The sequence below is a fragment of the Stegostoma tigrinum genome, chromosome 9 (assembly GCF_030684315.1).
Source record: "Stegostoma tigrinum isolate sSteTig4 chromosome 9, sSteTig4.hap1, whole genome shotgun sequence".
In the NCBI taxonomy this organism is placed as follows: Eukaryota; Metazoa; Chordata; class Chondrichthyes; order Orectolobiformes; family Stegostomatidae; genus Stegostoma; species Stegostoma tigrinum.
The window spans coordinates 6,081,474-6,107,516 of record NC_081362.1 but is presented as its reverse complement, the minus strand read 5'-3'; the positions used below and the strand labels follow the sequence as shown (position 1 = coordinate 6,107,516).

Genomic DNA, 26,043 nt, shown 5'->3' with positions numbered 1-26,043 from the left:
GAGCCTGCTAGAACCTGTTTGCATTAACTGGTGACTTTTGTATTCAAGCAAGATACAATCTTATGTGACCATAATACAACCAATCATTGAAAGAATTCCATAAAGACCCAGTACTCATTGTTGAAACAGTTTTCAGTAATTGTTATATTTTCTTTCTAATTTATCCCATAATTGTGTCTAACTGTGCAGAAGAGTGGGGATTTGTATTCAAAAATGAGGCTTAGATCATAGATATTCGTTAGATTGCCTTGTAGTTCATCTGTATTCTACTAAAGTTACATTCTTGATGATAAATTGTTAATTTCGATTCAAGTTACAAACTTGGTGTGCAAGATCAGTTAGTGAAAAGTGTGCTCAGAAATAAGTGAGCAATTTTGAGGGCTATCGAATGCTTTAATTACAGTGTTACAAATCCAGTGTTAGCAAGTCTGATTTAGTTTGGCCTGTTATCCCTGTGTCATTAGCACATCATGTAATGAAAGAATGCAGTTCCTTTAAATATATCCAAAAACAGATTAAGATTTCAATAAAATATTATATTTGTTGTTCAAAAATTTGGTTCTTTAAATTTAAGCTTCCATGGTTTCTGAATTAAATTTTGGACAATGAAAAGTTTAAACTTTCCAGATTAGTTTTGCAAATCTGAACATAACAAATGAAAAGATAAGGCAGAAGAAAACTTATGTTCCTATTTTACCAACTGTAAAGTTAAAAGTTTTGGTGAGTTTAACTTCTGATGTTTGAACTTCAATTTCTCTTTCCGATTAGCTTTCACATGGAAGCTTTTCCTTATAGAAAGCACCAACCAAAGCACGTGCGAGCATGAATAATAAAAGGAAGCTGGTATACACAACTCTTTAAAGCTTTGAATTTCAGCTGTAGTCAGAAGAATTTATTCAACACAACTACTGGTGAATAAAAAAAGCTTAATTTTCGTTGACATCAATGACGTTATTCCTGTAGGTACACTGAACTCGAGACAAGTATTTAAAACGATGTTAACAATCTAGTAAACTTATTTTCAGTGATTTTTATGTACATTGTTATTGATCAAAATCCATAAGTATATTTGCAAAGATCAGTTTTTTTTGTATACAGATTCTTTTACACAGTTTTTTGTTTCTTTCGAGCTTGAAACTGTTCAGTTTTTGCTTTTACTGATTTTACAAGCAAAGAAAGTGTAGGATCTATGGGCTTCTTGATGACTGTTGTTGTGACTTCTCCAATCACATCACTTTCCTTCCTTCTGATCAATGCTACTTGCTTCTGCTGCTCTTGCCTTCGCCTTGACTTTTCTTCCAGGATCAGCTGTGTGGCATTAGTCTTCTTAAAACTGGGATCTGAAGGGTCTAGGTTGAAGAGGTGCGAAGTATATATGGCTTTAAACCTTGGGTCAGCAACATCCACCTGTAACAAAACAAAAAATCTCAAATATAATATCTTGCGTCTTTATTGTAGCTGTCCAGTTTTACAGCATGTTCAATGATTTAAAATTTAGGCCATGTCTGAATCTTGCCAGTAATTTCCATAGTAACAGAACTGTGATATTCAGAACTTCAATTGTCTCCAAAATGAGAAGGCATTTAATGTAAAGCATATTTCCCTCTTTTCATTTTTCTTTTACAGAATCACAGTTCATTGTGTCTGTGCTGGCTCTGTGGAAAAAGTTGTTCATGTCCTTTTGAGCTTTTACCCTTAAAGTTTTCATTTTATCCACTTTTGTGTTAAAGATATTACAAGTTTTATTTCTACTATGTTTGCTTGTTAGGCAGTGAATGCCCTTCAATCCAATGCATTAAAAACATTCTCTCCACTTCTCCCATTATTCCTGTGATGACAGCAGTGAATAGCTATCATCTAATTCTGATTCTTAAGATTGTACTGTCTCATTCTGGATCTATCCCTGGGGGAAGTAAGCTTTTTTCTGTATTTACTTTAGAAAGTCCCAGAAAACCTGCTAAATAATATTTTTAAGGTCTTCAAAGAAAAACACTTTCTTCTCAACTTCTATACAATAATCAGGAGGGGCATAGATAAGGTGAATAGCCAAGGTCTTTTTCCCCAGGTAGGAGAGTCTAAAGCTAGAGGGCATAGGCTTAAAGTGAGAGAGGAAAGATGTAAAAGGGACCCAAGGGGCAACGTTTTCACACAGGGTGGTGTGTCTATGGAACAAGCTGCCAGAGGCAAGTACAGTCACAACATTTAAAAGATTTTTGGACAGATACCTGGATAAGAAACGTTTAGAGGAACATGGGCAAATGCGGGAAAATGGGACAAATTCAGTTTAGTAAACCCAGCGTGGAGGAACAGAGGGATCTTGGTGTGCAGATACATAGATCCCTTAAAATGGCCACCCAAGTGGACAGGGTTGTTAAGAAAGCATATGGTGTTTTGGCTTTCATTAACAGGGGGATTGAGTTTAAGAGTCGTGAGATCTTGTTGCAGCTCTATAAAACTTTGGTTAGACCGCACTTGGAATACTGCGTCCAGTTCTGGGCGCCCTATTATAGGAAAGATGTGGATGCTTTGGAGAGGGTTCAGAGGAGGTTTACCAGGATGCTGCCTGGACTGGAGGGCTTATCTTATGAAGAGAGGTTGACTGAGCTCGGTCTCTTTTCATTGGAGAAAAGGAGGAGGAGAGGGGACCTAATTGAGGTATACAAGATAATGAGAGGCATAGATAGAGTTGATAGCCAGAGACTATTTCCCAGGGCGGAAATGGCTAGCACGAGGGGTCATAGTTTTAAGCTGGTTGGTGGAAAGTATAGAGGGGATGTCAGAGGCAGGTTTTTTACGCAGAGAGTTGTGAGAGCATGGAATGCGTTGCCAGCAGCAGTTGTGGAAGCAAGGTCATTGGGGTCATTTAAGAGACTGCTGGACATGTATATGGTCACAGAAATTTGAGGGTGCATACATGAGGATCAATGGTCGGCACAACATTGTGGGCTGAAGGGCCTGTTCTGTGCTGTACTGTTCTATGTTCTATGTAACTCATGGTGGATAGTGAGATATCAACTAAAGGGATCAAAGAAAAAAGGTACAATACCAAACTAGAATATAAAATTTTGGGAATAGTATTTATTTCAAATGAATAAAATTGTTTTTGTGTGGGGACATTTCTGCCTGTGCTGGCTGTTCTACCTGAAGAGTCATGCCAATGCTTCTTCATTTACCCAAAACATTTCACTGTTAGTGCTGTCAATTCATCATCTTGCAGGGCAGGCCAAAAGGAGTGTATGGGGCAGAAACAAAAAGAAAAGTCAGCAGTCATTATGATCTGTAATTATTGTATCATAAATAACCATTGGCTAACAGATTCTAACCAGGTACCATCAACTCAGTCTTTATCTTACATGCCTTAGGTAGATTCTATCTCCCCCATCTATGGACCTAGAGACGATTAACCATTCCTTATTTGGTAATGCAGCTTGATTGTGCGCTGGACCAGTGATCAAGGGTTCTATGGACATGTTTTATAACTTCAGAGTCAAATTAAATGTGCACTGGGATCCAGTCTGGGGCCTATAAGGGCACTGAACAGTCAGTTTTAGTCAATTGGATGGAGACAGTTGAAACAGAAGCTTGCTACCTCTGAAGCAGTCAGATACCAAGGAGTAGGTAGAAGAGGCTCCATCCCAAAAGGTGAAACTGTAGCAAGCTCTGTGTGCAGTTAGAGCTTAGAGATGTCCTGGGAGCTGGTAGGTGCAGTGGGGTCTTGGAGGAAACCATGGGAGCCATTGCTAATTATAGCTAAGTGTAGGTGTGAAGGAAATTCACAGGCAATGTTTGCTTGGTGGAGCCGAGGAATATGGGAGCTCAGAAACCCAGGGATAGTCTCAGTTTACCGAAGATAAAGCTGGAATTAGACTTGTTGGAGTGCGGTCTTCGGAATCCAGTGGACAGAGTCTCGGCAAAAGATTGAACTACCAGGACAGGAGACAGTGAGCAATCATTGAGACAGACAGTCTGTAAAGAAGCAGCTTTAGAGGAAGTCCTAATCTAGTTCTTTGGAAATGAAGATTTGGAATCCCTTGTAAAGGGAAAAAGTTTTAATAAGAATTAATGGGGGTTTGTTGAAAAATCTGAGCAATCTTGTCCTGACTGCATTTGTTATTTGATATGCCATGTGGGGTTTTGGCCATAGTTTTTCAGTTCTCCACTTTTACCTCATCTTAATTTTGGATGTTAGTATATAAGTTCTGTTTGTTCTGTTTTGCTATTTTAATGTTGTAGAGTAAAATTTATTCTATTAGTTTGAAACTGTGGGGTTTTTTTTATTATTCATTCATGGGATTTGCATGTCAATGGCTGGGCCAGCATTTGTTCCTCATCCCTAGCTGCCGTTGAGAAGGTGGTGGTAAGTTGCCTTTTTAAATCACTGTAATCTATTTGTTATGGATGGATACCCAATGCCATCACAGGAGTTGTTCCAGGATTCTGTCCCAACAAGCTTGTGGCTTTATTCTCGAGGTAAATATCTGGGATCTCAAACTGTCTACTTTAAACCAAAAAATGTTAGTGTTTCTGATCCAATCTCATTAACAATCCACAGTGGAATCTTTACATTTTTGACAAGTATAAATACAACACAAAGTAACATATTTTATCTTGCTATACTTAGTTTTGAACTGTGAACGACTGAACAAAGAATTGTGAACACTGAAATGTTAAATTACCTGGAAATTGTCTTCTTCTAGAAGTGCCCGCTTTTTAATTAATTTCTTCTTTTTCTTCTTGCTGAGATTCTGCTGTTCCACTATTTTGTCATAATTGAAATGTCTTCTGTCTTCCTCTTCATCATCCATCATAAGCAAGGCCATTTTTGCCTGGTAATTAAATATTTTGTGGTGTAAGTTTACTACATTTTAAAATGAAAATTTAGTAATATATAAATCTGCAAAGGCAAAAGAAAAGTGCACATGCTCAGAACAAGAGGCCCAGATATATAGCAACTCTCTGGTTTGACTGTTAATCATACCATCTCTTAAACTTTTACATCACTGTAGGTCCTAACTCAGCATAGTCTAAAAGATCAAATGGAATTTCCCAGTCCCTCCTGTGATAGGTGCAAGTGAGGCACAAAAATCATCATAACTACCCAAGGAATATACTTCAAATTTTCAAGATGGAGCGTTTCTGACCTTTTCCTTTTCTAAGTCGCCTTCCTCCTCTGGTGTCAGTTTATCCATTAACTTTTTGTTCTTCTTCCCCATTTTCTTTTGGTGAAATGCTGCAAATGGGAAAAATAAACAAAATGTGGAAGCTGTTCAACCTTACAACTTTGGATGAACAAAAGCTACACTGAAACATCACACAATGAACTGCAAGATGCAGTGAATATTATTGCAAAGTAGGGAAATAATACAATTATTAGTAAGTTTTAGGAAACAATATCCAATCCATCTATTGGTATCATTTTTTATCATTTTGCTATTTTCTAATGACATCATTTAGCATCATGTGCTAGACTGACGAGTATTAACATTTATAAGCAAAAGACATGGCATGCTTTCATTTTGTAACCTAGTTTTGAGTGTAGTGGATATGAATGCACATAAATCTGACAATAAAAACAAAAGCAAAAAAATACTCTAGCAGTGCTCCACTTTAAAAAGGGGCCCCTACTATGTTTAAACAGAATGTATGCCTAATAAACATCTAATCACTGCCATTACACTAACTGTAGAAAAATAAACATTTCCTATGGTTTTAAACTTAATGTCACAACAGGTATGTTAAAATTTAAATAGAAGAAATTCTTAACTGACTCTTCTGTGAATCTTTAGACATGGTTTAGGTAAAGACTCTGCTAATAAGATTTAGTATGAAATCATAATGGTCACCTTCATTCATTCCTAACCAGTAATTTAGGAGCGGCTGTAACTTCCATGTACAAATATTTAAGATTATTTTCTTACTTTCAAGAGGATATGACGCATGGATAGGGCTTATCAGAAATATGATTTCGATTATACAGTTTAAAATATTTATCTGGACCTTTTTTTTGCCTTTCCTTTGTGTCTGAAAATGATTGGTTGTTAATATTAATTGCACGAAGAGAATTACCTAACCGTGTATGATCAATGAAATTGTACTTTTCTGAATTACCTGACTGCTCCAGTTCATCCGTGAAGAAAGAGTCATTCAAATCTACATCTGATGGAATCTCATCATCACTCAGTTTCTCAGAAATTGTTACCTACAAAGAAGTCACAGCAAAAAGATAAATACAAGAAAAGAAAAATTATTTTCCATCAAAAATCAAGTTCTGGCAGTGACCTACATTATACAATGATATGATGTTACTTTTGCGCATGATGTAAAAATACAAACTTTCTCACAAAAAATCTAATCACTGCCTTCTTCCCATTGACAGAGTGGACTAAAAGACATGAACAAATCATATTGAGAAGCTGTTCTCAAAGGACTGTGTACCATCTGTATGGAAAGAGGCAAAGGGCAGTTAGCTGCAGGAGCTGCTTTTCCGTTTTATAGTCTTACAGTGAAGAGTGTGGTCAAACCTGCTGACTCTCATCATAGGAACAAACATCTACAATTACAAAACCAGACAAGCACAAAAATGAATTCAAGTTCTCCACTTTAACTGGATCACTAATTTGGTTGGGCTCCCCTTAACTCGGCCAGTATGTTAATTCCTACAATTATATACATCAAATCCTTGTTACCCATGGGGATAGGAGCACATACCTGCCACGAATAACATAAAAATGCAAATAACGCTATAATTGAAATTACCTCTCTACTTTAAAGGAATGCACTATCTATTGGGATCTTTCAGTTAGGGGGGAAAAAAGATATCAGATCTGGGGCTGAGATCGCGGTATGTAGATCCATAGGCAGCACATCCACATATAATGAGGAACTGGTGTATTCTTAATGACAATGGTAGACAAATATTATGTAGAAACTGTTCTGTTTAATATAAATACCGTGAGCCACATTCTGGGCATTTTACTTTTCTCCTGTATAATCTAATATATTTATGATCATCATTTAAATTTAGTAGATATATTATTTAGTTCTAATAAAATGTTCACAACTTAATCTTCCTAAAAATTAAAACTGATTGCAATAGTCCGATAGGTCAGTACTTGTCCATTTCTTTTGTTACAGAAAATTGTTGGTCATCCTCTCTCGAATGCCATAAGATAGTTGATGTGGGAAGCAGAATGAAAGAGAGAGGAATAAATGAGATGAGGACCCTCACAGAGAAGCAGACAGACTGGCGGCCTGTGAAGGACTTGGGAGCAGTGGCAGCAAGATTAAAAGCAGCAGCTAGAATGGAGAGATCACAGAAGCAGACAGATCAGCAGTGAAGTTGATGGAAGGAAGAAGTGTAGAATGACAATAGCAGTAAGAGTTAATTCATGAGGGGAACCAACAGGCATTTCTGCAGCCAATGATGTGACTATAGTATGTTATGTTGGCTTCCTGATTGCCTAGGTCAAGAATATCATGAAATGCTGCATGGCACTCTGAACAGAGAGGTTGCACAGCCAAGAATTTGTGGTTCACGTTGAGACTAATGACATAAGAAAGAGTAATAACATCCTGAAAGCAGTCTTTAGGGAGTTTGGTAGAGATTTGAAAAGTAAGACTCAATCTCCAGATTACTCAAAATGCCACGCAGTACTAAGAATAGGCACAGAAGGATTATAGCAGGTAAATGTATGTCTGGAGAGATGCTGTGGAAGGAACGGTTTAGATAACCAGGACATTGTGACATTTATGGAGTATTTGGGACTTGGAACAAGTTGGATAGGTTGGATGTGAACAGGTATGGAATCAACATCCTCACATAGAATCATAGTATCCCTACAGTGTGGAAATAAACCATTCAGCTCATCAGATGCACAGTGACCCCCAAAGAGCATCTCACCCAGACCCACCCCCCTATCATATCCATGTAACCCTCCATTTCTCATGGGATCCAAAGTTGGTTGAGCAGCAGGAAGCAAAAGGTGATATTACAGAGTTGTTTCCATGACTGGAAATCTGTTTCTAGTGGGGTTCTGTAAGGCTCTGTGATGGGGCGTGAGAGATGGCCTTTTAGAACTGAGATGAGGAGGAATTTCTTCAGCCAGAGGATGGTTAATCTGTGGAACTCACTGATGTTGAGGGCTGTGGACACTAAATCATTCAGTGTATTTAAGACAGAGATAGGTTCTTAATTGGTGGGGATCAAGGGGTCTTATCTGAAGTACATTGATTGAAGGTACTCATCCAGGACTGACTTGATAACAATTAGATTTTTGTCACCTTCAAAGTATTTCAATTTCGACTCAACAACGTAGTATCAGACCATCAATCTTTAACCTAGTAAAGCAGTGAATAATTGGGTAAACCTTGAGTAAAGACACCGGAGCACTGTTAACACATTAATAGATACTATGTTATAATGCTATGGCCTCTCAATCATACAAAGGTTTATTTGTAACATGCTAGTATATCACTTCATTTACCCCGTAATATGTACCATGCTGTTTGTTTGAATTTCTGTCTTATAGCTCCACTTTTTCTGTCTTATAGCTCCACCTAATTAAGTCAAATTTATATTCCCTAGTAATACAAATGACAGCTACATAGGATGCCACTAAACCAATTATTCAATCTTTAGCCAGCATGGAAATCATAAGCTCAGTCAAGATATATTCTCAAAAAAAAATTCCAGTTAAAATAAAAACAGAGCAAACAAACTAAAATTCTATTCTGCATATTCTCCCAGTCAGCAATTATTCCTCCATTGGAGACCAGCGAAGGTTCACCAGACTGATTCCCAGGATGGCAGTATTGACAAATGAGGAAAGCCTGGATCAACTGGGCTCATATTTGCTGGAATTTAGAAGTATGAGGGGGAATCTTATAGAAACATATAAAAGCCTGATGGGACTGGACAAGCTGGATATGGGAAGAACATCCCTAATGTTGGAGAAGCCTAGAACAAGGGGTCACCATCTAAGAATTAAGGGGTAAGCCATACAGGACTGAGATGAGGAAGCATTTCTTCACTGAAAGCGTTGTGAACCTGTGAATTTTGTCCCAGAGGAAGCTGTTGGGGTCAGTTCATTAGATATACTCGAGAGAGCTGGACATGGCTGTTGAGGCTAAAGTGGTCAAAGGGTATATGAAGAGGGTGGGGATGGGTTAGTGAAAGTTGTATAATCAGCCATGATCATGCAGAATGGTGGTGCAGGTTCAAAGGACCGAATGGCCTACTCCACCTGTCTTCTACGTTTGTAACTCAGTCTATGGGATTCCACTAATTTAGCCTTGGGTCTCGCAAAGAGCCAAATATTCTGTTAATTTAAATTTGGTTAAGAAAACCCCTCTAGTGTTACACAGAACCTAGGAGCAGGAGTAGGCTATTCATCTCTTTAAGCCTGCTATTTATAAATTTAGGGAATTGACTGGACCCAAACACTGATCTTTTTGGTACCCCACTAGTCACCACCTGTCACCTGAAAAAAGACCCATTTGTTCCTACTCTGTTTCCTGTCTGTTAACCAATTTTTAATTCATACCCTACAAATGACTTACTATCCTGTGTGCTTTAACATTGTCCACTAACTCTTAATGTGAACTTTATCGAAAGTCTTTTGAAAATCTAAGTACACCTTCTAACTTTAAGGGATCTTACTTATCTTTTTTCTCTTTACCTATTTATAGAAGCTTTTACCATCAGTTTCTATCTTCCCTGCACTTTTACTCTCAAACTACATTTTCCTCATTTTGACCTCTGATTCTTTTACTGAATTCTAAAATGCTCCCAATCCTCAGGCTTCCTGCTTTCCCTGACAATTTTTCATGTCTTCTGTCTGGATCGAATACAATCACTAATTAAGGTTCCACAATACATTCTTGCCAGTTGTGCCTCAGAATGTCGTCATTCCTCTATTTAGATTTTGCATTTGTCTACTGTTCATCTTAATGGAGAATTCCATCGTATTATGGTTGCTATTCTCCAAGGGAACCCATACAACAAAATTGTTAGTTAACCCTTTCTAGTTGCTCAGTACTTTGGTTGGTTCCTCAATGTAAAACAAAATCACGTATGCACTTCAGGAAATCCTTCTCCACAATACTATTGTTAAGTTGGTTTGTCCAGCCTATGTGTAAATTAAAGTCACCATGGTTACAGTTATGTCCTTACTGCATCTCTGATTTCTTGTTTAATGCATTCCCTTAAATCCCTACTAATGTTTGGGGTCCATAGACAAATCCCAACAGCATTTTCTGAACATTGATGTTTATCCGCACACATTCAGATTCCCTATCGCGATTTTTTGAGCTAGTAGCCTTCTGCAGTATAATGATGATTTACTCTTTTACTGACAATGCCACTGAACCTCTTTCCCCTTTTTTGTCATCCTTCCTAAATAATGAATATCCCTAGATGTGCGGTTTAGCATCCTTGGTAACACTAATCATACCTCTCTAATCGCTACTATATCATAATTATTTATAAATATTTGCATTGCTAGTTCATCTATCCAATTTCAAATGCTCTGCACATTAAAAGCCAAAGCTTTGAAACTTTTTTTCAACCTTGTAAGTCATCCTAGCTTTATAAGGCACTACAGCCCAATTTGCTGTTTAATCTTAAAACCAAGATTGTGGGTGCCGGAGATCTGAAACAAACAGCAATCGCTGGAGAAACTCAACAGGTCAGGTCTGGCAACATCTGTGGAAAGAAAGCAGAGTTAACGTTTTGAGTCTGATGACTGAGCTTTGATTTCTTACCACAGGTGGTGCTAGTTTCTACACTTTGAGGTTTTTGCCTTTGATTTGATTTATTATCATGGGTACTGGAGTACAGTGAAAAGCTTTGTTTACAAGCCAATAGAGGCAGATCATAGTAAGCATGGAGATACAAATCAAAGGTTGTGAAATACTTAGGGGCATACAGGTTATAATGCACAGGGCATACAGGTTATATTGCAGTAGGCAACATCAACATTAGCAAGATCATTATTGGAGACTAGAGAATCCATTCACCAGTCTGATAATAGCTGTGAAGAAACTGTTTCTGAACCCGCTGGTATGTACATTCAAACTTCGGTATCTTTTACCTGATGGAAGAGGTTATAGGAGATCATTACTGGGATTTGATGGGTCTTTGATGTTGACAGCCTTTCCTGATTTTTCTGTCTTCACTTTTGCTTCCTACCTTATGTGTTTTATTTCTATTCTTGTTTTTCTCTTCTCTGTCTTCCTGCTGAGGTTCCCATCTGTCTACCATTCAAGTTGAAATCCTCCCCAACTGCTATAATAAATACCATGCCAAGGAAATTGGCCCTGGTCCTGTCCAGAAGCAGCACTTCCTGCTTGGCCTGGTCTCTTTCTACGTTCCAACTTTGTCTTCCATGTCACAATGGGGATAAAAGCATAATTCTATTTATGACTGATAGAATAAACAAACATTTTCAAAAACCAATTGATCAACGTGTCATTTAACTTTGTTATTAATGGTGGGAGAATCTGAATCTCCATGTTCTTGCCTGTTCATTACTGCTTGCTATCCCTTGTCAGCTTTGTATTCATGCTGCCACTGCTCTTAAATTTTGTATGAGCTTTCATTTTGCAAACAAATTCATGGATGTTTTGATGATGGTGAGATGTGTCGCAGCATTCTGGAAGTAGGAGGAGGGAGAAGATGACTGGGCTGAGGATGCTCTGTTGGAGCTTGAGCTGGACTCTCAGTGTTTTCCTACCATGCATCATGGTAAGTTATTACATTTTTGTTGCAAGGAGTAGAATTTGGAAATGCTGGCTCTGTATGGAATGAGGTGGTATAATTTCAAAATTAATCCATGAGAGCAAGATTTCAGTGAAACAGACTCCCTAGGCCAACAGTAGAACTAGTTAGTATTGATTCATGCAAATGCATGTTAAGTTTCTTCCAGTAGTCATTGTGGCCACTTGTTGCGATGGAGGTTCACTTGCTGCACATGTAGTTGCACAGCCTAATGTGAGCAGTTATAATATTCTTGTATCACCTTGGATGACCAGAGAAATTGAGGTTTTGGTTAAGAAAAAGAAGGAAGCATATGTCAGATAATGACAGCAGAGATCAAGTGAATCCTTACAAGTGTATAAAGGCAGGAGTGTACTGAAATGAGAAATCAGGAGGGCCAGAAGGGGACATGAGATAGCAGTTAGGGTTAAGGAGAATCCAAAGGGATTCTATAAATACACTAATGACAAGGTAACAAGGGAGAGAGTAGGGCCCCTTTAAGATCAGCAGGGCTGCCTATGTATGAAACCACAGGAGATGGTGGCATGCTGCTCAGTGGTTAGCACTGCTGCCTCAGAGCACCAAGGACCCAGGTTTGATTCCAGCCTCGGACGACTGTCTGTGTGGAGTTTGAACATTCTCCCCGTGTCTGCGTGGGTATCCTCCGGGTACTCCGGTTTCCTCCCACAGTCCAAAGATGTGCAGGTTAGGTGAATTAGCCATGCTAAATTTCCCATAGTAGGTGGGTTATAGGAGGTTGGGTCTGGGTGGGATGCTCCAACTGTCGGCGTGGACTTCTTGGGCTGAAAGGGCCTGTTTCCATACTGTAGGGATTCTATGACATACTGCTGACTCAGGTTCTCAAAATAAAAAGTTTCTAAAAATATTTTAAAATGCAAGTTTTACACAAATAGAGCTATAAGAAGTAGCAATTGTGTTTTTGAGTGCTTTTCACTTAGGGTTTGGCATTCATTAAATGTCTGGGTTTGCAGTTGATGTGCAGGAGAGAAGGCAAGAGAATGGGGTTGAGACACATCAGTCACGATGGACCAAACAGCCTAATGCTGCTCCTATGTCTTATTTTTTATAGTCTTGTGGTGTACATTAATGATTTGGACAAATGTATTAGTAAAGAACAAAAGTGTAAACTGCAGGATGTCAATGAACTGGACAGGTGGGCAAAACAGTGACAAATCAAATTCAATCTGGAAAAGTGTCTGTTAATGCATTTGGGGAGGGCTAATCAGGCAAGGAATTACAGTATGAATAGTTGGTTCTTGGAAAGTACTGAATATCAGAGAGACCTTGGTGTGCATAATCACCAATCCCTGGAGATAGCAGGACAGATGGATAATGTGGTTGGTTAAGAAGGCATATGGGATACTTGTATTCTACATCTGGCTAATAGAGTTATGAACAAGGATGTTATGTTGGAACTGGTTAATTGGAATATGATACTGTTTCGGCCACTACTGATGTGCTGTGCCAAGTTCTGATTACCATATCATAGGAAGTATGAATTAGGGTGCAGAGGAAATTTACCAGGATGCTGCCTGGGCTGAAGGTCTGAGCTATGAGAAAAGGTTGGATAGGCTGTTAGTTCTCCTTGGAGCAGCAAAGGCTGAGAGGGGACCTGGTAGAGGTGTACAAGATTATGAGGGGCATAGACAGGTTGAGTATGAAGAAACTTTTACCACGAGGAGAGGAGGTCAATAACCAGAAGACGGACTTAAGTGGAGATAAAAAGCTTAGAGGGGAATTCAAGCAAATCTTTTTGACCCAGAGGGTTGTGGGAGTTTGCAACTTACAGCCTAAAAGAGGGATTGGGCCAGAAACTCTTGTAACAGTAAAGCAATATTTGGATATTTACTTGTGTTGCCACAGCATTCAAGGGTATGGGCCAAAAGCTGGAAAACAGAATTAGTGTAGTCAGACCTTTCTTCAGTGGCACGGATACAATGGGCTGAATGGCACCTTCCTGGCTGTAAACATCTATGAGTCTATAAAATGTTGCACTGGTGCAGTGGGAGTGGAAATAATTTGGAACAGAATTCTGAGGCAAAGTTCAGAGGATCCTTTATTTGTCTGTGTTATATCTGACCTGGGAGCACTACATGATGACATTGTAGTGATCTTGCCTATTCTCTAATACAGGAACCCCTCACCTTGATGAGTTCCGTTGTTCATGTTTCAAGTGATCTGTATCGGTTTGATAAATCAGTTCTCAAAGTTGGATGGTATCACAATAGGTAATTCTCTGTAGCTTAACTATATTCGTTTGGAGCACATTACTTCATTTAGATAGATGATATCAGAATTTATCCCCTTCAGTTTACCTTGGATGGTTATATTTGGCAAGGTAATATCAATCTACTTTTACATGATTCTGTCAAAATGCATTAAAAAATAAATTGAAATTGGGTACCTTTCAGCACAGCATAAGTTTAAAAAAAAACCACGGTTGATCGAAGTTACAATTTGTCAATAAACATTTTTCCAGAGATGGCCTCAAGCATGAAGAGATGCATTCTCATTTGTAAGCCAATAAATGTGAGGATAAAAAGCAATTATAAATGACCAGTTTCCTACTTAAAATCCTAGTATGCTAATTCAATTTAAAAAGCATCTGTTAAGCCATTCATAGCTGCAGAATGTTCTGCAAGTCACTTAAAATGTGGTAAAATATTTGTTCCCAAACTTCGTCGTAAAAGAGATTGAAACGTTTAAATTCTGTAGTTGCTATTTTCTGGTTACTGAAGTTGAAACGACGCACGCCTGCAATATCACTGATCGCATGTCTCTGTAATTGAGATAGACAGCAGGCTCACTATCCTGACCATATGGATTCAATCTAGCAGCTTGGTTGTCATGACGCTCAGCTTTTTCTTAACATCTAAAGCCACCAGGCAGCCAAAAATGTCAATATATACAGATTTTAAAATATGTATAATGTTAGTTGATAGCAGACCACCACGTAATATAAATATGGACAATGCACAAGTTCTTAAACTGTGCCCAGAGTTTAATTCAACCCAACTGAAGTCTAGCAAAAATCAAGAGGTTGCTCATAAAACAAACCTCTACTTTTCTTAAATTTCCACAGCTATAAATTGGAGCTACATTTCTAGAGAAGGAAGAGAGATAGAGAAAGAGCTGATTGTTCTTTTTTTTCCTCAATGAAATAAAAAGCTTAAATTTAATCTCACTAAAGTACATAACAGAATTTTAGACAGTGGATGTGTCAAGTCTTTCTGACCAGACACATTATTTTGACAGTTACATAACACAGGACATAGCAAGACCCTATTTGAGGGGTGAAGAATCTCTAACACAGAGATCATATTCTCCAACTTCCAATCACGTCTTACTTTCCCACCTTTTAGTAAAAGCAGATATTAAACTAAGATCCCTTGATACATATTTTCAATTTGGTCAAATACAGAAAGGTGCTAAAAGCCATTAAATAATAAAGGTGCCACAAGCCAATTAAAATACTTAAATGTTTCTGAAAAATCCTACACTTTTTTTATTCACACCGATTCTAGTCACAATTTTACACTCTCATGGAGCTGGGTATTCAGGTAATGTACAACAAAGTAACTCTCAAAAATACTAAAGTTTACTTATTAAGTCAGTTATACTTTGATAAAAGAGGCTCAAGGAAATAGTATTCTGTCCGAAAGCGCTAATCTGTGCACACTGTACCAGTGAACTAAACTCCCAGTAAGTAGCCTAACTGTTCACCTGCTACAGCACAGGTGTCAACTGTAAAGCTATATTCCAATTTTATAGTGGAGAAACAAGGCTTTTTCAGATTAGAAATAAGATTCACAGAAGGAAAAAACACTCAAAGTTATAATCTGTTTTACCTGTCCCTGTTGCTATTAAAGGGGTAAGCTCTTGATAGTTAACCCCTTATAAATATTACTCTATCCATTCAAACAAATCCAGAAGTGACGACTTTAATATGGGATTCACTACTAGCGGTATAAATAAACTTTGCTACTTTCTTCTGATTCATAAAAAGCTTTCATTAAACAAACATTCTTCCTTGTGACGTCTGAAAGAATGACCTTTACTAACTCAGATGTACAGTATAAATGGGATGCTTCTAGATCTTTGACAGAGTCTATGCACTGTATAGCTAAAGAGGACCTGCTCCTCATTCTCAGCCATAAGTTTCTTGGTTGGTCAAGGTGACGAATAAGCACAGGGTAAAAACATTACAGGGGTGGGGTACGTGACGGCTTGCTCCCTGAAAGTAAAGTCAGCAGCCAGTGACCGACTCTGAAGAAACCTACTCCCAGCCATAACATGCTAAAGGAGGGTTAAATTAATGGATTGTGAGACGTCTACCCAAGTGGGAGGAAATCCCATCCGTCGAAGATGTCAACAGCTCCATCAGTCCTGAACAGTCCTACATTGAGGATAAAGGCTCAGTGGAACCCAGTAGAAAGGAAAGCCCTAAAAGGACTCAAAAAAGATAAAAACATCGTTATCCTACCTGCAGACAAAGGACGCTTGACAGTCATTTTAAACCAAACAGACTACACTGAGAAAGCGAACGCACTGCTTGCAGATACCGACACTTACCAACAGGTGGCGATAGACCCGACCCCACAACTAGAGAACCGAATCACAGCCTTACTCAAAAAACTTCGAAAATCTGGAGAATTAAACAAGAGACACTTCCAAAAAATGAAACCAGATGGATCCAACACACCACGCTTCTACAGACTACCAAAAATTCACAAACCAGGAGCCCCCCTCAGACCCATAGTCTCACTAGCTAGAACACCAACCTACAGATTAGCCAAGGAGCTACACCAAAGACTAAAACACCTAGTAGAAGACTCACGCCACTCTATCCGCTCCACCCAAGAATTCCTGAACACCAAAGACACTAAGATAGAAGAGGATGAAATAAAGGTCTCCTTTGACGTAACAGCCGTGTTCACATCCATCAACATCAACTTGGCCAAAGAAACACTGACTACACTATTAGAAGAACCAAAGACACATACACCAGACACCACCAACCTCATCAGCAAGGACAACATCATCAAACTAGTGGACCTATGCCTCACCACCCACTTCACTTTCAATAACAAAACCTACAGACAAACCAACGGTACACCCGTGGGATCTCCGATATCAGGGTTCTTAGCAGAGGCAGTAATGCAGAGACTCGAACAAACAGCTCTGCCAATCATCCAACTCAAACTTTGGGTCCGCTACGTGGATGATACCTTTGTCATCACTAAACAAAACAAATTAGAGGAAACCTTCAAGACCATCAATTACCTTTACTGGCATAACATTCACAAGAGAGGAAGAAAACAACAACAAACTGCCATTCGTAGACGTCACAGTAGAGTGAACAGTCAATGGGGAACTTCAAACCAGCGTCTACAGGAAAACAACACATACAGACCAAAAACAGAAGTACAGGAGCAACCATCCCAACACCCACAAACAAAGATGCATTAGAACATTATTCCAACGAGCTACCACACACTGCAGCACAGTGGAACTACGAAGAGCAAAAGAAAATCACCTATACAGCGTATTCAAAAAGAACGGATACCCAATGAACACAGTCCGCCGATTTCTCAGCAACAAACCCAAACAAACAGACAAAACGGGCCCAGAAACCATACCACTCTCCCTTACATCAAGGAAATGACCGCCAGACTACTCAGACCTCTTGGCATCAGGGTGGCCCACAAACCCACCAACACACTAAAACAGCAGCTAATGAACCTAAAAGACCCTACACAGACAACAAGCAAAATGAACGTCATCTACAAAATACCTTGCAAGAACTGTGACAAACACTACATTGGACAAACAGGCAGAAAGTTAGCCATCAGGATACATGAACATCAACTAACCACAAAACGACATGACCCACTACCACTCGTATCCTTACATACAGATGAGGAAGGACACCACTTTGATTGGGACAGCACATCCATCCTAGGACAAGCCAAACAGAGACATGCACGAGAATTCCTAGAAGCATGGCATTCCAACCGGAACTCCATCAACAAACACGTTGATTTGGAGCCAATCTACCATCCCCTGAGAAAAAGAACAGGAAATGGCATCACCAACGCAGGAAATGACATCACCAACCCAAGGAAACCTAAACAGAAAAATAGAAAGCAGGACATAACACCAGCGCTTCATCGGAGACTCACTGATGAGGTTACCTAGAATGGTGACGAAATGTCTGAGAACTAACCTTCCAGCTCAGCGAGCAAACTCACATTCAGTGGAACCCTGAACACATCAAATTTGTGTTTTGGGTGGGGAGGGTTTGGCAACCATAGGGAAAGAGGTGGAGCTGTAGGTTTTAAATTCCTCATGTGGTGGAAGGAAAGTACCATCTTCTAATGGATTGCCCCAATGCACAGAGGGCACCCTCCAGAAACAGTAATCTTCTGCCTCCCACACTTTCAAAAAACACTTTGTGAAAATAAAAAGTGCTGCCCAATCTCACCAGTCTGTTCATGCTGTAACCCATAGCAACTGTATGGGTAGAGTATATTGGGGTCAACGTTGCTTTTAACCTGCTCATTTGACCTTTAATTATTTATTTACTTATGATGGGCAGACTCCCAACTTTGTCCCTTTCCCATCCTTCATATAATGTGGAAATGTGGTTGTCTGGGAACCAGACCTATATTTGACAGTTCCTTGCTAAAAATACATGTAATATGTGTGTACATGTAATATCTAGTCTATTAGCTCCGTTTTGCTCTCTGCAGACAATGCCAGAATGGCTGAATATCTGCAGCATTAACTTTTGTTTCTTTTGGCCAGGTGATTTGGGAATTCTGCCTTTAAAGGGTGAAGGGAGACAAAAAAAACGCAGGTAACTATGTGCTAGTTAGCTTAACATCTGTCATTTGGAAAATGTTAGAGCCTGTTACAAAATATATAGTAGCAGAGCATGAGAAATGCGAAAAAGGGATTTCAGCATACTTAAAACAATTACTGATAACGTAAACATACCAGCTGTATGTATCACAAAAATGTTATTAATCAGTAATGAACAATGAAAATAAAAATAAGTTATTGGACAGTAAAAACACAGGTAAATCATACAGTGGAGTGGACTAACAATCAGAAGTTGGCCTACTAAAATTGTGTTACTTGGGGATGCAGGAATGACTTGTGCATTCTAATGCAGATCATTTGCGAATTGATGTGTGAGATTGCCCGCAATATGTTACAATCTTTTGTTTTGCCTCCGCAAATTATTGGAGTGTGTTTTAAAGTTAATAGCTTTCAAGCAAAAAAACGTCAATTTGTCAAACTCTATGTCCCACTGAGGAGCAAAGCTCTTTCATGCTTTTATGCTTCACTCCCTTGCTTGGAATGTGACCACAATAAACATCACAACCACATTCCAGACAACAACTCCTACTTGAATTTACATCGTCTTTATTGTAGCAAAACATCCTACAGCACTTCACAAAGACTACTGGTCAAGGAAGTTATATGATTTGAGCATCTTCTTGGAAAATAAAAATTAGAAAAAGAGAAAGCACCTTACAAAACGTGAAGCAGTTGAAGCAGATCTGAACTTGATTAAAATCTTCTGAAGTTCTTTGATGAAAGTGACATGTAACACTGTCATGTCAAAGGCCAGAGTCTTTGAAGTCAGGTGCACCATGAATTCAAAGACTGTTCCAGATTAAAAACAAAGGTGAGTCCTTAGGCTAGTTCTAGGAATAGCAGAAAGTTGGGGTGTCAGGAACTGATGGATATTGCATCAAAACAAAGATGATATCAAATTGGGATTGGGCCTGGTGTGTGAATGGAATGAACTGCTGGAGGACGTGGTGGAGGTGGTGAAATTGCAATGTTCAAAAGAGAACTGGACAGTTATGAGACATATGCTGGCAAATGGGACTAAATTATTAAGATATTGGTCGCCATGACCGAGTTGGACCGAAAGGTCTGTTTCCTTGCTGTATGGCTCTATGATTCTAGCTGATAACGAAGAGGACTGCATCAAAATACAATAAGTTACAGAATTTCAAACTAGGCAACTGAATGGCAGATGAAAATCAATGTGGAGATGCATCTAACTTACAACATTAAACTTCATAAAAGTATTTTATTGGGTCTGAAGCACTGAGTGACATCAGTAGTTACAAAAAGCAACACAACTGAAGGTAGATAATAAAATGTGAGGCTGGATGAACACAGCAGGCCCAGCAGCATCTCAGGAGCACAAAAGCTGACGTTTTGGGCCTAGACCCTTCATCAGAGAGGGGGATGGGGTGAGCGTTCTGGAATAAATAGGGAGAGAGGGGGAGGCGGACCGAAGATGGAGAGAAAAGAAGATAGGTGGAGAGAAGAGTATAGGTGGGGAGGTAGGGAGGGGATAGGTCAGTCCAGGGAAGACGGACAGGTCAAGGAGGTGGGATGAGGTTAGTAGGTAGGAGATGGAGGTGCGGCTTGGGGTGGGAGGAAGGGATGGGTGAGAGGAAGAACAGGTTAGGGAGGCAGAGACAGGTTGGACTGGTTTTGGGATGCAGTGGGTGGAGGGGAAGAGCTGGGCTGGTTGTGTGGTGCAGTGGGGGGAGGGGACGAGCTGGGCTAGTTTTGGGATGCGGTGGGGGAAGGGGAGATTTTGAAGCTGGTGAAGTCCACATTGATACCATTGGGCTGCAGGGTTCCCAAGGGGAATATGAGTTGCTGTTCCTGCAACCTTCGGGTGGCATCATTGTGGCACTGCAGGAGGCCCATGATGGACATGTCATCTAAAGAATGGGAGGGGGAGTGGAAATGGTTTGCGACTGGGAGGTGCAGTTGTTTATTGCGAACCGAGCGGAGGTGTTCTGCAAAGCGGTCCCCAAGCCTCCGCTTGGTTTCCCCAATGTAGAGGCAGCCACACCGGGTACAATGGATGCAGTATACCACATTGGCAGACGTGCAGGGGAACCTCTGCTTAATATGGAAAGTCATCTTGGGGCCTGGGATAGGGGTGAGGGAGGAGGTGTGGGGGCAAGTGTAGCATTTCCTGCGGTTGCAGGGGAAGGTGCCGGGTGTGGTGGGGTTGGAGGCCAGTGTGGAGCGAACAAGGGAGTCACGGAAAGAGTGGTCTCTCCGGAAAGCAGACAAGGGTGGGGATGGAAAAATGTCTTGGGTGGTGGGGTCGGATTGTAGATGGCGGAAGTGTCACAGGATGATGCGTTGTATCCGGAGGTTGGTGGGGTGGTGTGTGAGAATGAGGGGGATCCTCTTTGGGCGGTTTTATTTTGAGATGTCAGGTGTCTCAGCTTAGTAGCAGAAAGTGGCCACTAATGTCTTGGAAGGTAAGGAAGATAGAGGAGCAAAGTAATCTGAGAACACAAGCACAAGTTGCTTGAATAGTAATACAGATTGATAAGCATGTAGATTGGTTCATATTTTAGAAGAATGAACTTGAAACATTGATGCTATCAAGAAGATTCCACACAAAGTTGTCAGCGATACAACAGAAAGTGAGTAACACTTTCCCTCAGCTGGAATCGCTGGCCACACAAATTCAAATGGTGGTCAGCCAGTTAGTTAGGCAAGTTTGAGGAGTATAACAATCTGTCAGTGGGGGCAGGCAAGACGTTGGCACCTTTGCTGTTCCTCCATGGGACCAAGTGCCATGTTTAGAGGCACAAAGATAGGCTATGTTCGACGAGTGGTACTCTGGTTCACTAAGTGGATATCTATGGCAAAATCATATAATCTCTAACCACCAATGTCTTCTCTGAGACATGGTTGATGTTAACAGAATGGTCCCGTGGTCTAGTGGTGCTACACTGTATGTTCTTGGGAAAGGTAGGGTGTCCCGTTTTCCGAGAATGGCCACAGGAGGCTCTCTTGCTTGTCCAGACAACCTGGATGAAGGCTGCAAGGCTGATTAGGAGCTGTAGAGCCCAGAGTAGAACCTGGGTCCAATGCCAAAAGATGAAGAACAAATCTGCTGGGTTCCACAAGAGTAAGTGGCACTCTGTAGTTGCAATAAAGGTTCTTGAGGATTCAAGCAGTGTAAGTGGTTGCATTTTTTTTTATTCATTCCTGGGATCAGAGTGTTGCTGGACAGTCCAGCATTTATCGCCCGTCCCTAATTGCTCTTCAAAAGGTGGTGGCGAGTTGCCGCCTTCTTCAACCGCTGTGGGTGGATCCACAATGCCATGTGGACAGGGATCCCAGCAGAGTGTAGAGGGATGTCAAACAGGAGTTGAGTTGTAGGCCTCAGCACCAAATCAAACATGTCCTTCCTTCCCAAATATATGTCCACCATTCTACAGATGCCTCCGTCCTGAGACAATCCCGTTCTGTGCCTGTTAGACTGCAGTCTCCCTCCCTAGGGCAGCCCTGCCCAGTTGTCTTTTGAGTGCTGGTTACTTGTTGTAATCATCACCCATCATCATCTTCTCTAAAAAGGGAAAAACTGCTGCTGCTCACTCCAACTCCAACAAGCATACCATCTCACCAACTGTCCACTATATATATATATTTCTCACTTGCATGTAATGTAATTGGAAAGATCTGCCTAATTTAGGCAAGATTGCCCTTTAATAAGCACATATGACATGCAGATGCTTGTAAATGGACTTTCTGATGCCTGTTATTGGAATACCTTTGAATTTTTGCAAGCTCAGTTTTATCCCACCATTGAGAAGCTGATTTTTCACTCTCATACAATTAAGTTCCTCTGCCTGCTAAGTTTTCTGCTTCCAGAAGCAGCACATGAACTTTATCTCTCTCCACAAATGCTGACCAACCTGCTGTGTATTTCCAGCATTTTTGTTTTATTTTAAAAAGCAGTGAGACATTGTTACATATTTGCAGAAACTTGGTTGGATCACACAAAATATGATGTACAATTCTCATTGCCATATTAGAAGCAAGATATTGAAGAACCGAAGATTTACAAACATGTTAACGGAATTGAAAGGATGCAACCTTCAAGGAAGTGTTATAAATCTGGGCTCTCTTTCTCTGGGGGGACGAAGACTTAAGAGAAGACCGAATTCAGGCGGCTTCACCTGTAACCAGTGCCACATCTAGGTGGGGTCAACCATACAGGCATAGGCGATAGCTCCTTCTTTGACTTGACTTTTGGCTTCATTTACAGCTCTAGAAAGTTCTTTGGAATATTTTCAGTGTTTAAGGTGACACAGAATATAAAGGGTTTGCTGTTTGTACAAGGGAATCACTGAGATTCCTACTCACCATTGAAAAAGAATGAGGTAGTGGCTAGGGGGTGAAGAGGAGTAACGAAGGGAGTCCCAATCATGTCAATGATTATTTGTGAATAAAGTTTTGTTATTTTAACAAGGACAATAATTTCTAGTTCCTAATTGAGTCACCTTGGTGTTTTTGGTAGGCGCCCATAGATATAACCATGGTTATCTACCATGAATTTAGCACGATGAGTTGAATTTTCAGAGTTAAAATCTTACATGGGCAAAAGATAGGAGCTGGTGTGATTCTGCATATGTGCTGATGGATCACAGCAGCAAGTTAGTAACAGGAATATACACTCAAAGTAAGTTCTTTAAAATTACCAAGGAGTTCAACAGGACAGATGAGGAGAAACTTTATACTTGTGAATGAGTCCAGAACAGGAAGAAATAAATATTAGATAACAACTAACAGATCAAATAGAGAATTTGCTTATACAGCATAGTGACAAACTGGACATTGCTGCCACATGGAAGAGCCAAACCCGGCAGCTTTGCTACATTTGTATGTCCCAAAGACTGGCAGATCATACAAACAACACATCCTGATGTTTGCTGGATAATCCCAAATGTATGAAGAGTTACACTGACACCCAATTTAAAATAGATATTCGGGCTCACAGTGTGATGCACTTGTGCGTATTTAAAGCTACATATTAATATACCGGATCCTGTTTTTTGCAGCCAGAAAGGTCACATATATCACTCTGCCATTTCAACTCAACAAAATATGACAACCATTCACTCATTCATTTCTCAGGGTAATCCCTTGGCCTATTAGAATTAAGTAGTCTGGTTTAAAATTTAAATATGGCAGTTAACTGTTAAACATCATTTAACTGGTATATTCTCCAGGACAATGCCTCTACCAGAATCCACTTAGCAACAATCCACATTCTCCTCTCATATTGTATAAATGTTAGCCTAAATTGGTATTCTTGCAAATTGTCCTGATGAGTGCAAGATGCACTCATTGAGAAAATGTCTCTTTTTTTTAAAGCAGTACTAAATGAAAATTTTTGTCTTTTTTTTAGCTGTACTAAATGAAAATTGTTACAAATTGATTATTTTCTACATTCGTAAGAAACCAATTGCCTGATAGTGTTAAATAAACCAGCAAAGGGGAGTAATCAATTTTGCTTGATCACCTATTATGGCAACTTTCTTCACAAAATTATCCAAAGCATCTGGAATACATATGACGCTATTATCCTCCTTGATCTTTTGACAACTAAATTCCCTCAGCACCTTTCATAAGAGGCCCATTTCAATCACACATCTGCAAGATTTAAAGAGAAAATTCCAATCGTGTACAATACGCATGATTTGGCCAAATTGCCAGGCTGTCTTCTCAGAACTGCGTAAACTGAAACTTTTAAACCAGGTTGCCAAACACCCCACCCCCTACTATCTTCAAACGTTTAAAATATTAATTTAACAGATTGCCAGCACTTGAGTTTCAACAGCCATAAAATGGAAATCACCAAAGCAATTCAGTTGGAAACTTGGGGATTTCTCATTTTACAACTTCAATAGGAATTTGATACATTGGTTTATCCTCATCTGATGTTTTAGTTTATTGCATAATTCCCATCAGGCCAGACTATCCTTCCAATTGTTTTTAAAATAGAAGGTCTATTTACTCTTTTCACATAAACCACTTATTTACCGAATTTTCCGACTTTCAAAGTATGTTTCATCCCTCCATCTTGCCTATTTACAAAAAAGTTACAAGGCAAATATTATAATGCAGAATCACAGACATGTACGGAAACAGGGATTAAGAAGGCTATTACTTAATTCAGACAATTTGGGTCAGTTTGAATTTTGCTGAAATCTGGGTTAATGGACAATTTAATGAAAGACATCATAGTCCCCATCATCCAGTTAACAGAATGATCCTACTGACAATTACAACGCTAAGTATGAATCAAACAAGGGCCAGACAGTAATCCAATGTTTACTTCTCTTCTGAAAAAGTCCAAACAGTCAAATTAAGCAAGCACATTCCTAAACTTGACAAATTTGAATGATCAAAGTCAGTTTCCAACTTTCTGGGTGGATCAAGAAGACGTTTATTTTGCTTTAATCACAGAAGACTCTTAATGATGTTTATCCTGGCAGTCACACCAAGATTAAAAATATGCAGCATGCCTTTTCTCTAAAAAAACTCAAACCCCGATTGTCATTCAAGTTATAAATTAAAAAGATTACTTAAGCATGGTAGTGGTTTCGAAATAAACAGAACAGTCTTTGGGGACTGACCAATATTTGCTACTCACCAGAAATTTACTGTATTTGCACCAAGGATCACCAACGTTGCCTCATTTTCTCTGCAATGATGAGGAAATAAGATTTCAACATTATAAATTATTAATTACCTCCTGATCTTCAGTTTTGCTCTTTTTCTTTTTCTTTTGTTGCCTCTTCTCTTTTCTCTTCTCCAAGTACTGTTCCCATGGAGTCAGCACATTATCTTTCTCCATTTTTTTCTTTACTATTGCTTCTGTTGTTTCTTTCAGCCCTGAAATAAGATAGGACATTTCCAATTGCATGCTAAGATGTACAAAATACTTCACAGAGGCTCCCTTTTCAAAATTCACTTATGACGCAAAATGTTACACGATGAAAAGTCACCGGATATCACAGCATCTGAATGAAGTGAGGAATCATAGGGAAGTGTTATTAAGGATGCTCCTCTGGACTGTGGATATCTCACTGACCCAGTCACTCTTTCAGACCGAGCTTACAGCATCTATTGCTGTAGTTTCTATTGTCAGTCCTAGGGAGAAAGGACAACCCTCCTCTCCAGCACCCAGTCCACCAGGGCCTCCAGGCCCCTACTGGTGAAGCAGGGTGATGATTTCCCCAACTCAGCACTGTCCTTTGGAATGGGCAGTTCCTGGCTGGCAGCTTTTGAAATGGTGGGCAACTGGCTTTTAAATATGGTGGCCTTGGAGTGAATGTCAGAAGCTACTGGCAACTGGTTGACATTGCTGCCTCTGCTGATCACAATGCTGCAGAGGAGGGATCCATAATAAT

The 26,043-nt window shown here is 39.7% G+C and overlaps 1 protein-coding gene across 5 annotated transcripts in view; it reads right to left on the bottom strand.

Annotated features, from left to right (window-relative positions):
• Window positions 1-829: 829 nt before the first annotated feature.
• Window positions 830-26,043, bottom strand: part of esf1 (ESF1, nucleolar pre-rRNA processing protein, homolog (S. cerevisiae)) — a 69,579-nt gene continuing 44,365 nt past the window's right edge. For 4 of the 5 annotated variants that reach the window (XM_059648325.1, XM_059648324.1, XM_059648326.1 and 1 more), the window contains exons 10-14: window positions 25,383-25,525; window positions 6,109-6,199; window positions 5,142-5,230; window positions 4,677-4,826; window positions 831-1,407 (exon numbers count right to left, since the gene is read on the bottom strand). In XM_059648325.1, the coding sequence (XP_059504308.1) occupies window positions 1,105-1,407; window positions 4,677-4,826; window positions 5,142-5,230; window positions 6,109-6,199; window positions 25,383-25,525 (776 nt within the window). In that variant the 3' untranslated portion in view covers window positions 831-1,104. Of the gene's footprint in view, window positions 1,408-4,676; window positions 4,827-5,141; window positions 5,231-6,108; window positions 6,200-25,382; window positions 25,526-26,043 lie in introns of all 5 variants that reach the window. The other variant, XM_048536972.2, reaches the window with a different exon arrangement.